Raw genomic sequence first — 13,093 nt, forward strand, 5'->3', positions numbered from 1 at the left:
CACCTGAGTTGAATGAGATGTCTTGAATATCAAAGATATATTTAACATATCACTCCATCTGTCACACTGGGGATTATCAGCTATACCTTCTCATCATGTAGGACAAAATAAACGTAAGACCTTGTGTGACCAACTGTTGTTCGAGTAACCTCACAGCTAATGCAACTTAGTCATTGTCACAGGTGTGATACTTTAAATGGTCAAACAGACTAGTATAACAATGAGCAGATCGTTTTGAAAACATTACCTTTGGAAAATAACCTAAAATGTAAACCTTGATGTTGGAATAACTGTATTTGTCTCCATCCTGTGGCAGAATGCTAAACTCTTTTTAGATAGCTTTTTGAGGTTGACAGATGGGTTAAGCTTATTTATCTAACAACCAAAGTGGCATAATGGCAGTATTCAGAAAGAAACAGGTTGAAATAAATCATTTTTTTATTATGACGAAAAGTCTTTTGAATGAAACAAACCTTGTCCATTATCAAACAATGATCCGTGCCAGAGCGATATTTGCAACATTTTGCACTTTAATATTTTCTCCAAAACAGAACACTATTTTTTCCCACATTTTTACACTAATAGGAAATAAAACAACTTTGATAGCATAAAGAAAAGATATGTAGAAAAAAGTATTAAAAAGTTTTTGGATGTCTCAATTCAATGTAAGTAGCTGCTTGTTTTACTTCAAAGGGTAAGTCAAAATGTTCTACTAGCACACACAATGAACAGTGAGCCCTGGGGAGTGTTTATGATCACAGCTGATCGGCTGTGTTACTGCAGGACAGCCAAGCCCATCTTTTAAAACCACCCATTCAACTGGTGACATACAAATCAACCACCTGATCTTTATCATACAATCTGCAAATAAAAGTGGTGCAAAGAAGTACCATTTTTTTTGCAGAAAGTCAAAATGATTCAAGGAGTTACCAAATGAAGTCTACGCAATTCTGGAAGACACAGCTCTGCCAAGGCCGGTCGTTCACTACATCGCAAAAATACATAGCGTAGACATGAATCATGGATGTTTGGGTAATTAATGATTGCGACCAAACCTACTCTAATGACTCACACAGTACTCCCAAAAATGAGATTTCTCATGACATTTATTCAAATAAACAATACAGTTTATAATTTGCTAGGATGAAATAATAAGTTTGAACACATTAGAAGCATTTTGGGTGAGATTTCCCCAAAGATCTGAGACTGGGTTAAAGGATGTGTTTTAATGAAAGCTGACATCTTCTGACTTGCATCAGTGCCTGTTTTTCCATGTCCCCTCCAGTCACTCGTGTTAGGACTGCCATATTGCAGAGACATGAACGAGCATTTACAAGCAGAGAGCTTGACACCAGAACAACCACCACATAGAACAATGCAAAACCTGGAGGGGCACTGACATTTCAATGTTGAATCCTCAACCCATGTGCGAAAAATTCAGTCTTTAATGCAAAAGCATAACGGCGTTAAAAAAAAACAGTCCTACAACCTTTAGAAGTCTCCCCTATATTCTTTATCTGCCTAAGGATCACAGAAGCCCACCTGTGTAGCTAGGTTTAAAGCTTTGTTCGTTCTCACCGCAGGGCAAGAGATCTCTTAAAGGAGGCCCGGCCACTATCTGCCTCATGCCCAAGTAGTCCCTGCAAGAGTGATGCAAATGCCTGACCCTGTTTGACAGCGATCCAGCCCAATTAGCAGCTCAAAGCTGTGCAGTCGGTACATTCTATTACCCTCATTCAATCCCCAAGGTGCAACTGAGCTTCAAGAGGGCTACCTCAAGCCATGTCGGGAAAGAGAGAGAAAAAAGAAAAGAGTGAATGTCACTCAGTTTGGCTCTTGCAAATAATTAGTAATATTCTTAAATGTTATCACCTCTAAAAACAACTAAGGGGGCAAACGGTTAGAATAGGAGGACACAGGGGCGTTGCATTCTACCTCACCTCTGAACTGTAAAATCCTTTCTGCTCTGGGTTTCTAACTTAGCAGTGCGCTTTAACGGAGTCCCTTTAGCTGATTACTTGGTGACTAATAGAAATTCTTTCTACCAATCCCCATTTGGAATTACTAATAAGGTGGAACCTGTGTACTGCTCTGAAGAGACTGAGGATGACAGGACGATGATAAGACATCCGACTCCCACTCAGAAGAGGGATCTCACAGACTCAACGTACTTGGAAAAAGTACACCTTTCTCGATATTGGTGAAGAATAAATATTTCAAAATTTCTAAAATTATGCAAACACGTGCCACTCTTGCTCTTCCATGCATATGGACTATTTACAAATTGGAAAATACAGACTTACTAATTTGTTCTTTAGATGTTTTTCTCTTCTTTCCCACCTGAAATGTCTTTGCCCATCAACATTCAGCCACTCAGACAAGGATCTCAACACATACTGCACACATGGCCAGGACAATTAAAGCTGTGTTGAAAACATTTTCACACTAATGGGAAAACAAAAAGTCAAAATCAAAAACACAAAAAGAGTCACAAGCAAATAAAACAAAGGAAAATAAGATAGTTCAGGGGAGGTGTTACAATACAAGCCCAACGGATGTATTTGTTTAAGATGGATTCTCTGCTTTCTCAAGACTTCACTCGGTTGCTAACAATACTGTAGTACACTTTCTTTTTATTACTCTACCTTTTATTTAAATATAATTTATTTTGAAGATTTTGTTAAACAAATCCAGGAAAAATGATGCAAAAGTGGTTGGTTTGCCAAAGGAGAGGCGGCAGAAGGCCCGTGCTGCCCTGTTAAATTGCATCAGCGCTCTAGTTTGTCAAGATACTCAAGAGTCTGTTGCATTGGGACGTGTCCTCAATCCTCTATGTACTCCCACAGGTCCTTCTCATAGCCTTCATGCACGTGCTGTAGCAGCACTCTTCGCCGGCTCTCACAGTATCTGCAGAGGAACAACACACTTGTTAGCGTCTGAGAACATGCATAAACGTAACAGTGGACGGCAGGAGATGAGGATTTACTGACCTGTACTTATCTTGTACTTTCTGCTTGATATCCTGCAAGGAATCCTGGGAGATATCCCGCTCTAGGTAGCCAGACAGCACCTCAGTGGCATTTTCCAGGTCTGCCTGGTTGTTCTAATGAACCAAGACATTGATAAACATTATTATTCTGACCGACATAACAGCTATTCATGAGAATGTTGCCTACGCTTTAAAGCAGAGTTTGTCAGGATATTTGAGGCTATAAGCTGAAAGCCCAAAGAGCAGGGACCCCGGCCAACAACATAAGCGTAAAAGTTAATCAAATGTATTAAAAGCTATTAAATATCATTACAAATTAACAATATGTAGCCACTAGTTCAGCGTTACGGATAGGTAGCACACAACATTCAGTTAGTAACAGTAACGCTATCATTGATGTTGTCTAAATTAAATAGGTTGTTTCTTTTTATGAATAAGCCATTTATCTTTACTAATAATATGTTAGGTACATGTTACTCTAATGTAGGGCTGAACGATATATTGTGTCATGGCGATAACCACGATATGCGCATGCGCTATATTCACATCGCAGGGAAGTGCGATTTTATTTAATGTTTTTTTTTTTTTTTTTTAGGACGTGCGATATTAAGTTGGTAAATTAACTAAAACACGTCATGTTACAATTATGTTACTACAAATTGCTACAAAAGGAAAACTTGAGCGGCTCTCATGTCAGGGGTACTTGAGTGAGTGACATGCAGGCTCTGCATGCACAGCAAACCACCAATCACAATCATTCTTGATCAGATCACAGCAGGCCCCGCCCCGCTAGTTTGCAGACCATCAANTATTTTTTTATTTTTTTTAGGACGTGCGATATTAAGTTGGTAAATTAACTAAAACACGTCATGTTACAATTATGTTGCTGCTTGCTACAAAAGGAAAACTTGAGCGGCTCTCATGTCAGGGGTACTTGAGTGAGTGACATGCAGGCTCTGCATGCACAGNAATGTGATAATGAAGCTTCCTATAGTTTAATGTAATACGTTTAATCTCTTGGATCCCTTCTAGACACCACTCTTCTTCATTCACAGATGAACCCCCTTATTTGAGGGTAAGCAACATGCATTATCATGACTTAAGGTATGATGAGTCAACCAGTTAAGATCCAGACGTCCGTGACTAAAATCCTTCATCCGGTTAAATATAGAAAAAACCGGAATATATATCGCAGGGGAAAAAAATATATATCGCAATGTCAGTTTTTTTCAATATCGTGCAGCCTTACTATCAACCATTGCTGTTAACACTCACATGCTTTAGTAGTTGCTAAAAAAGGGGTTGCAGGTAAACGTATTATCTTGTCGTTTTCTACTTTAATCAAAGTGTATTTTTTAACTAAAAAATAAGGACATTTGAACGCTGCTGCCATGTTGATAACAGATTCACAAAACAAAAAGTTCTAATTTTAAAAGCTGAACGGTGCACTAAAATATGTTTCTGAAATCTTTGCTTTGAGAAATAAGCATTGCTGTAACAGAATCATGATTCATATTTCAGTGTACCACATTTCTGATCAGGCACTGACTCCAATTTCATAAGAAGTGAGCGGGGGAGGTGGGAGGGGGACATCATTTTTTCCACAGACATTATCTGTCTAATGCATTACTGTCAATATATAGTGACAGTTTGAGCAGAAAACTGATGGTTGAATAACTTATTTTAAAGAGATCAGTAAACATAGCTTGCCTTTCAAATTTCCAAAAGCTTAATAGTTAACACACTTTATCTTGGTTTCTGTAGATAAACGATAACGTAAAAAACCACCAGATGCTGTTTTACAAGGATTTACATGTTTGAACCGTTTCTTGGTGACTTCCTGGAGTCTCAGCTTGGTGGATACTAACATCAAAGGGATGACAAGACTCCAGGAAGTCACTTGAAAGCAAGTACGCTTAATAAGCAACATGTCAAACTGTTATTTTAGAGCTGCACAAAGTGATGTGTGGGTCTTTTGAAGGCAGAAGAACTCCTCCACAAGCTTACACACTGCCCTGACATGATATCACCTAATGAAGCCGGTGCTGCTCATGTGTCTCGTGTTAATCGCTAGCTGTGGCTTATGAGAGAGTGCTGGGAGTGAGCCATACTTGTAAATGTGTGCTATATATATATTCACCTGGTCCTGTCTGAGGCCGCGCTGCTGCTGCTGCTGGTGGTGGACTCAGAGTCTGAGCTGGAGCGAGGGAGACGAGACTCACTGCGGTACACACAGAAGCTCTCCTTCACTGGCTGGGTTCCCCCGTTGAAACCGTTAGTTGGCAAACCTGAGAAGTGCAGAGAGTGAGGTCAGTGTGTGTGACTGAGACGCTGTAATAAACGTTTAAAGCTCCCATGTCATGGCCATTGCTACTGATCATAGTTCCATTGTTGAGGTATACTACATTAGATTTACATTGTGCAATTTTCCAAACTCACTTTGGTTTCTCATACAGCATGTCTGTATAGTATGTATATTCACTCTCTGTCCTAAACGGCTTGTTGGAGCTCCTGCCCCCCCCCCTCCCTGTGAGCCCAGTGGCCGTCTGCGAGACAGCGAGACACAGCGAAACCCAGCCCGAAACCAGCCCGAACACACACACACACCCTGGCTGGGAGTTTGTGTGTGCGCTCACACACAGGCTCACAGCCTCGCCACGTCCCGCCATCTCAGGGAGGAGAAATCGGCAGAGCTGCAGCTGAGAAAAGATTGAGTGTGTGTGTGTGTGCTCCGCGGATTGGTCCATTTGGGTACGGGCACGTCACTGTACCCAGGAAGAAAACAATGGAAAAAGAGAAATCTCCAACGAGGCGTTCTGGGGCAGCACAGACAGGTCTTTTCTGTGTTAGAGTTTTACTCGCTACAGGGTGTACTTTGAGGGTTTGTGGCTCTGCAGACCGTTTACATGATTAAAAACCTTCATAACACACAAGGGGACGGGTAATAACCGGAAAAGCATGACATGGGACCTTTAATATGCATTTATCCAAGCTACCTGGCAGCATGTCGTCGTTGTCACTGTCGCTGTCAGAGCTGGAGCTGCTGCGGGGGCTGCGGGGTCTTTTCCTCGGCCTGCTGGGGGACAGCATGGGCAGCTGGGGGGGGCCGATGGGGCTTTGCAACCCCACAGCGTAGCCAGCGTCCCGGTTCTTCGGGGGGCGACCTGGCCTTTTCGGAGGTCCAGCAATTTTTTGGTTCTTTTTGGAGAAGAGGACAGATGTCCGACGGCCCACCTCTGGAGCCAGGGCCGATGAAGACACACTCATGTCTGGTGGAGGAGACAGGTTTATAGGTTTAAATGACAGAATATTTAATAGCTATTTAATTTTTTCATGCACATTCAAGGAGCACATGACCCCAAAATGAACTTCAATTACTCACCCTACGTTACGTAAAATTCTTAAAGAAAACATAATTGATTTAATGATTTTTCAGACTTGGATTATACTGCACGTGTTGTCTGAGAGTTTGAGAATGGATGTTTTGATATAGTGTTGCTGTTTATAAAGTTTAATTTAATGATTTGTTTGTTTGTACTTAAATAATTGAAGGTGACAAGGGGTGAGTGCTTGATATTTTCCATAGACGCACCTTTTTCACCGATCTCCTGGCTGCTGCTTTCCCCCCCTTCATCGTGGTGTCCCGAAGAAGACGGGTGATGGGGGAGTCCCCGGTCTCCTCCCACAGAGTCCCGGCCCCCCATCCCAGAGCCCCCCTCCTGCTGGTGCACAAGCTTCCTCTTGATGACGCTGATCTCCTTTCTCAGAGCTTTGGCTCGACGAGACTGACCAATGCTGTGCTTCCCTGAGCTGACCTCATCGAGGCGCACCTGCAGGTAGTGCAGCTGCTCGTCCAGAGGCAGCCGCCGCCTGTTCTCCGGTAGGAGCAGCTCTGAGAGAGGCAGGGGGAGAAAACCTGTTAGACATCTTCAGAGAAAGTGTATGAACATGGGGGAAGTTCAACATTAAGGGGAACTTACAAGGATGTTGGATGTTTCCTGATACAATTACTATGTGACTAGACATCTGATAACATTATGTTAATGTGTATGAACAGATTCATCAGACTTAAAAAGATTCATCAGACTTAAAAAGTAGTTCTAATGGTATTTTCTTATGACATATGCCCAACAAGACAACTTAAAGGGGACCTATCATGCAAAATGCACTTTTGTACGTCTTTTATACACAAATGTGTCCCCGGTGTGTTAGGGAACTCACCAAGTGTCAGAAAACACAACCCTCTCTCTTTCCCTCCATACCCAAATCCCTAAAAACGGGGCTGCAACGGATCTGATACAGACTGATGCAATATCGGGAAAGTCGTGGTTCGTCTTGTTTCACGAAAATGACCTTGTTCCTTTTGTTATAATTTATTTATGGTCTTGATTGTACGTGTGCGTTCACGATGTCTACTTGTTATATTTGGTTTATGTCTTTGTTCTATTTGTAGGTGTCACAGCTTACTACCTTATCTCGACTGTCCTTTAATTTTATCACCTTTATTTTGTTAAATTTTTATTTTATTTCGTTTGTCTTTTCATGTCTTTGTACCTGTTTACTATGGTTCACCCTTAAATTTCAATTGGATTTATTTTAGGGTATAATTTTTCTTATCCAAAAATTAAACGAAAATTTGTACAATTCCCTCAAACGACCAAATATATGTGACAACGTTCTTTATTACAGAGAAATGACAAGGAAAAGTAAAAAGGCAAGGGAGAACAATTTCTGACTCAATATTACAACTACAGGAGTCCCAGTATTTTTCATTAAGTTATAAAATAATGTAGATGGACTCCCGTGTGTGTCGTTGAGTAGTTATACTTTATACACGTGTCGGTTCAGACGACGGTCGAATCACAGGTATGATACTCACCACCCATGTAAACATGTAAAATTTATCTTAAAGATTTGTGTACGTTTCACCAATGGTGTGTCTAAGAGATACCAAATCAGTCGTCCACATGTAACGATTTTAACTTAACACACACACAGTCTAATTTTCACGTCGTCTACCGCGACCTCTACGTCGACTGCGGGAAGGGACCACGACGACTCCTCGTGCGACTCGTCGATGTCCTCTCTCTGTAGTTGTTGAAGAAGTGACTCGGACAAGGCGACGTCTCCATTTACGTGTATGAGTTTGTGTGAGTCCTCCACACGTACAGGGAAAATCACTACCCAGGAGTAAGGATAGTGACAGGTGAGGAGGTGTGGCGAAAATAAATTAAAATTGAATAATAAACAACAAACAAGTGGTACTTTCGCCGGAACCCAGGAAATTCCGGGATATGGTTTACATTAAGATAACTAATAATAATAATCACAATTAGAATAATGGCTAATGTAACTTTATTATAAACAGAGAGTCACATAATCATATAGGTACAAATTACAATAACTACATGTCATATATAGAAATAATAAAGAAATAGGTATACTAAAGATTAACAATACTTCTCTACGTCTGATTAATAGAGACATAAATATATATTCGACAATAAACCGGGTAATAAGGTATAACCATCGTCGCAGTTTAGGGTCACAACCAGTTACCCTTGAAGACTGGACAGCTGCAAGCGAGACTGAAGATAGCTGTGTGTGACTTTTTAGAAGGTATGTTTTAGTCCTCGAATAGTTTTTTAAGGAGGAGGACTAGAGATGTGAGGTCCAGATCTGATGGACCTGGTGTAGCTGTGCAGGTTACCTGAAGGTCTGGTACACCTTGGACGAACCTCCAGGGTAGCGATGGAGTGCAAACTCAGGAAACTCAGTCTGAAACCGGAGTAGCAGTTGTTTGCCAGAGTTCATGTTGCGGTTCCTGTGGTCAGAAGATGGCGCGCGCGCAACGCCGAGTCTCTCTACCCCCCCAGGCAGTAGTCTTGACGGGCTGCGGTGCGACTGCGCCTATCCGAAGCTGATGCTCCGCCCCGAATTGTGGAGGGGCACTCGGCTGGGACTGTCGGTCGCTCTGGTTCTGGCTCTGTCTCTCTCCCTAGCTCTTGCCCTGCTCTTGCCCTGCCTCGCTCCTTCCCTGCGCTTCGTCTCTGTCTCTAGCTCTGTCTCTAGCTTGTCTCTAGCTTCTGTCTCTAGCTCTGTCCAGTAACAGGAAGATTACTGCTTCCACTCACTTGGAGAGTGAAACCGACCCCTAAATACCCATCGTTTTCGTAATAAAAGAGTTTCGTTGGTTTCACTTTCTTATAACATTTTCTCCTTTTTATATAAAAATAACGTTTTACATGAAACCGTTTCTCTTGTTAAGTCCACAGACTGGTGTTAAATCACCGGTGACTGTGGGACGTAAACCCTGTTTTGTTACAAGTGTAACAACATCTTAATATCAAATTCACAATGAGAATAAAGACATCCCCTTAAACCCACTATATCTCTACACTCTATGTTCAAATTTGTCCGTTTTGGTGCTCATTGGTGCTCATTGGTGCTCAGTTACACACCGTCATTTTCTAATTCCTTTTATTCCTTTATTCTCAATCTTCAAAGCGAAAGTCCGACTTGAACCATTAACATCCAAAAAGAAGAGAAAAGAAATTGATTAGTGTAGGAGTCATTGTAAGAACAGTACTCGTAATACGTGACCTTGTCATAATCTTTATATACCTCATTCTGCGACTCTCGTCTGCATATAACTTCTCTTTTTTGACAATCTCGGTGGTCATCGTAGAAGCGGGTAAATCAAAGTTTTTGAAGTGTGTAAGTACACGACAATTATTGGGACCAAGATAATTAAGCTACTACATTTATGTTGAAGAAAGTAGACAAAATGATTTAATTTACCTGGGATAGTACGATGTAAACTTATTATATAACCATCTCGGTATGGATATATTTTGTACAGACCACTTCAAAAAAAAAGTTTTTATGGTTTGTCTAGTACGTAAAACGGTACGCAGTAAAGCGAGATAAACGACATAAGGTCGGGACAAAACGTCCGACTAAGACACCGTTTTACTCGACGTCGACTGGTGCGGAGGGACGGTTCCTCCCCCGCTCCGTGCTCGGCAGTACAATGGTACGACAATCGGTACGGGGCCGTTGGAGAGTAAGGGGACTATTCACCCTCTCAACCGGTATATCCGCCTCGAGGAGCAGTGACTGTAGCTTGTNTTCCAAAAAGAAAAGCAACATCTGGAACTATTTTGGATACAAAAAGGTTCTTCTCTTCTTCATTCACAGATGAACCCCCTTATTTGAGGGTAAGCAACATGCATTATCATGACTTAAGGTATGATGAGTCAACCAGTTAAGATCCAGACGTCTGTGACTAAAATCCTTCATCCAGTTAAACTTAGTTAAAAAATAAACACAATATATACCGCAGGGGAAAAAATATTGCAATGTCAGTTTTTTTCCTTATCGTGCAGCCCTACTCTAATGTGTTTTTTTTACTTTCAAAACAATGAAGGCTTAATTTAGGGGCCCCCCTGCAGTAACTCTGAGGACCCCCTAGTGGTCATGGACCCCATGTTGAATACCCCTGCTTTAAAGCCTTCTGCCAAAAGGACGTTTGGCTCGTTTTCCTTCCCTCTGCCCTTTCAACAGTCAGGTGACTCTTTTGGTCAGTGGACTGGATCTGCTGCCAGAGGAGTGATGAAAGGAAAGGATGCCAGCGTCTAGAGGGATTTCTGTTTGTTTACCTCAAAAATGATGGACTGGTTGTTCTTCTTGAGGTAGAAGGCAAAGACGTAGGTGAACATGAGTGTAGAGCGACACTGGCACAGCACATCCACGGCCTTCTTCAGGAACTGCACCTCAATCCAGGACATGTTGTGCTGCTGCATCTCCTCCATCTTCTGCTTGACCTGAGCATAGAGCTTGTGCTCAAAGCGCAGGCTCTGCATGTGGTTCATGTAGCGGTTGCAGTAGAACAGGTACCTCTGCAAGGCTGCTCTGGAGCGCTGCACACAGGATGGAATTGGCCTTGACTCTTTTAAATCAAGATAACTTATAAATCTTAAAACTGACTGGTTACCGTTAACAAAATGTCTCAATTGTATTCTGCAGGCCATTCTTCAGTATCTAACATGTTAGAAGAGTTGTAATGGACATTTGTAATTACACACACGTAGCATCTTACCCGTCATTGTTTCCACTCCAGTTTTTGGATGGACTTCTTTATGATGTACAAACGTTTACGTGATAGACGGTACCTTGTTGAATTTCACTCAGAAAAACGCCAAAATAAAATGGCATGCACGCGTCCCTAAAAGGTATTAATGAGTCAAGTTTTTTTACCACCTCTTGAGCATCTCTGGCTGCCTTAGCATCATCTTCATTGTAGCGATTGCAGTTGTACCTGTAACATCACCAGGTTAGAACCATCTATAACTGTCACTACTATTAGACATGACCATCTTTAACTGTATATGCTATGAGCTCTTACCAGGCAGAGCCATGGGGCTCCCATGGACCCAGGCAGACCCAGCAGAACTCAGCTTTGCAGTTCTGGTTCCGACAAACCATGTGATTGCAGCCACCATCTTTCTCAATGGTCACATGGCATTTTGGACACTCCTGTCATGAGAGAAAAATAATGAGTTTTGCAAACAAATAAACAGAAAAAAGCAACAATAAAAAGCTTTAGATGTTAAAGTTTGAGAAGCAGTTTGTTTTTTGGCAGATCTTTTAGAAGTCTAGAGTTGTGTGACATTTTTTGTATAGAAGCCTGATGTGTAGGGCCAGGATACATTCAATCTAATCATGGGCCAGCAGCCGTCCCGGCTATCAACAGTTGACCATTTAAAAGTGATGAAATGTATGTACACCTAACTAAAGGGACTGTACAGTCCTTCATTTTACCACATGTTCAAAAACAGATTGTTCAGTATGATCAGATCAGTATTTCCACAATTAAAATGTCTTCAAGATCATGCAACTAGTTACATGCCAACACAAGCCAGACACACATCTTTGATTCCATACCTTAGTATTTGCTGCAATCCAGTTTGAAGTTTCACTGTCATCGTCACATTTCTTTATCCATTTCCTCAACCACTAAAAAAAGAATACAAATAAGAGATATTAACACAATGAATGCTAATCTTGATAGGTTAATAGGTTCAAATGTCTGTAAGTTGTATAGCCTTTCCCGATTAGCTTACCTTACACTTGACAGGATCATGCCAATTCTCTCCACAGTTGAAGCTGCACCAAGAGGAGGCAACACGATATACATTTAGACAAAGCTTAATAAGCGAGCGTCGCTAGCTGTTAACAACTGTCCAATACACTCAATTCTAAACAAGCCATCTTACCAGAACTGACGGCCACACTTGCACCTCACTGGCTTGGCATCTGGGTACTGGACTTTGACAACATGATGGCAGTCTGGTGCAGGGCACCACTTTAACAGTCGATTGCACTTTGAAGGAGTAATAGAAGTAGAAGGTAGGGGTAGAACATCAATCTGTAGTTTCATGGATGCTTAAGTACAAATAAGGTCCCTGCATTTCAAAATAGTGCATATAGTATAAACCTAAACCTCATAAATCAAGGCTTCATATTCCAATACATCATACTAGGGATGCTCCGATCAATCGGCCACCGATCGATATCGGCCCATAATCACTTTCTGCTGATCGATCGGTGCTCTCTATAAAGGCCGATCGGGAGAGTCGATCACATGACATAAAATACATGACACTTTTCTCTGTGCGGGCAAAACAAGCTCACCAACATGGCTTCACAGTCTGACAGTAATTTTTAAGGTGTCCAGAAAATGACAAATAATATAAGCGGTATGCAACGTGTGTGAAGCAGAAATCCTGCAGCTCCGCGCCGCTGTGACGGACCGGGTGAGCGGAGCGAAAACACACACTAAGAGTTAGACCTAACACACTTAAGCTATTTATTACGGTCTGGAACAAGCTAAACTAGTTATAAATATATTTATTCTTCACTGTCGGGTAAACTCATTACTGATCAGCGAGCTGCATGAGACGATACTGACAGGCTGTCAGGAGGAGAGAAAGAAGAGGGAGAGAGAAAAGAGAGTGGCTTCCGCCTCATTTCTCTGTGTGTATTCTCCAAAGTTTAGATGTAAGACTTGAATAATGTAGCTTCATTTGAATGATGCTCTCT

General features: G+C 41.6%; 2 protein-coding genes across 3 annotated transcripts in view; both read right to left on the bottom strand.

The window, feature by feature from the left end:
- brpf1 (bromodomain and PHD finger containing, 1) overlaps positions 1 to 13,093 on the bottom strand; it is a 61,579-nt gene that overhangs the window by 15,785 nt on the left and 32,701 nt on the right. Inside the window, exons 10-12 of the mRNA XM_010795940.1 lie at positions 6,582 to 6,881; positions 5,986 to 6,258; positions 5,130 to 5,277 (exon numbers count right to left, since the gene is read on the bottom strand). Coding sequence (XP_010794242.1) covers positions 5,130 to 5,277; positions 5,986 to 6,258; positions 6,582 to 6,881 — 721 coding nt within the window. The remainder of the gene's footprint in view (positions 1 to 5,129; positions 5,278 to 5,985; positions 6,259 to 6,581; positions 6,882 to 13,093) is intronic.
- The window catches only part of arih1 (ariadne ubiquitin-conjugating enzyme E2 binding protein homolog 1 (Drosophila)), a 66,023-nt gene continuing 54,018 nt past the window's right edge, over positions 1,089 to 13,093 (bottom strand). The window contains exons 7-14 of one of the 2 annotated variants that reach the window (XM_010795938.1): positions 12,268 to 12,374; positions 12,115 to 12,157; positions 11,936 to 12,007; positions 11,397 to 11,527; positions 11,252 to 11,309; positions 10,651 to 10,911; positions 2,991 to 3,103; positions 1,089 to 2,907 (exon numbers count right to left, since the gene is read on the bottom strand). In XM_010795938.1, coding sequence (XP_010794240.1) covers positions 2,823 to 2,907; positions 2,991 to 3,103; positions 10,651 to 10,911; positions 11,252 to 11,309; positions 11,397 to 11,527; positions 11,936 to 12,007; positions 12,115 to 12,157; positions 12,268 to 12,374 — 870 coding nt within the window. In that variant the 3' untranslated portion in view covers positions 1,089 to 2,822. Of the gene's footprint in view, positions 2,908 to 2,990; positions 3,104 to 10,650; positions 10,912 to 11,248; positions 11,310 to 11,396; positions 11,528 to 11,935; positions 12,008 to 12,114; positions 12,158 to 12,267; positions 12,375 to 13,093 lie in introns of both variants that reach the window. The other variant, XM_010795937.1, reaches the window with a different exon arrangement.

The sequence above is a fragment of the Notothenia coriiceps genome, unplaced genomic scaffold, assembly GCF_000735185.1.
Source record: "Notothenia coriiceps isolate Sejong01 unplaced genomic scaffold, NC01 NC01_scaffold00037250, whole genome shotgun sequence".
NCBI lineage: Eukaryota > Metazoa > Chordata > Actinopteri > Perciformes > Nototheniidae > Notothenia > Notothenia coriiceps.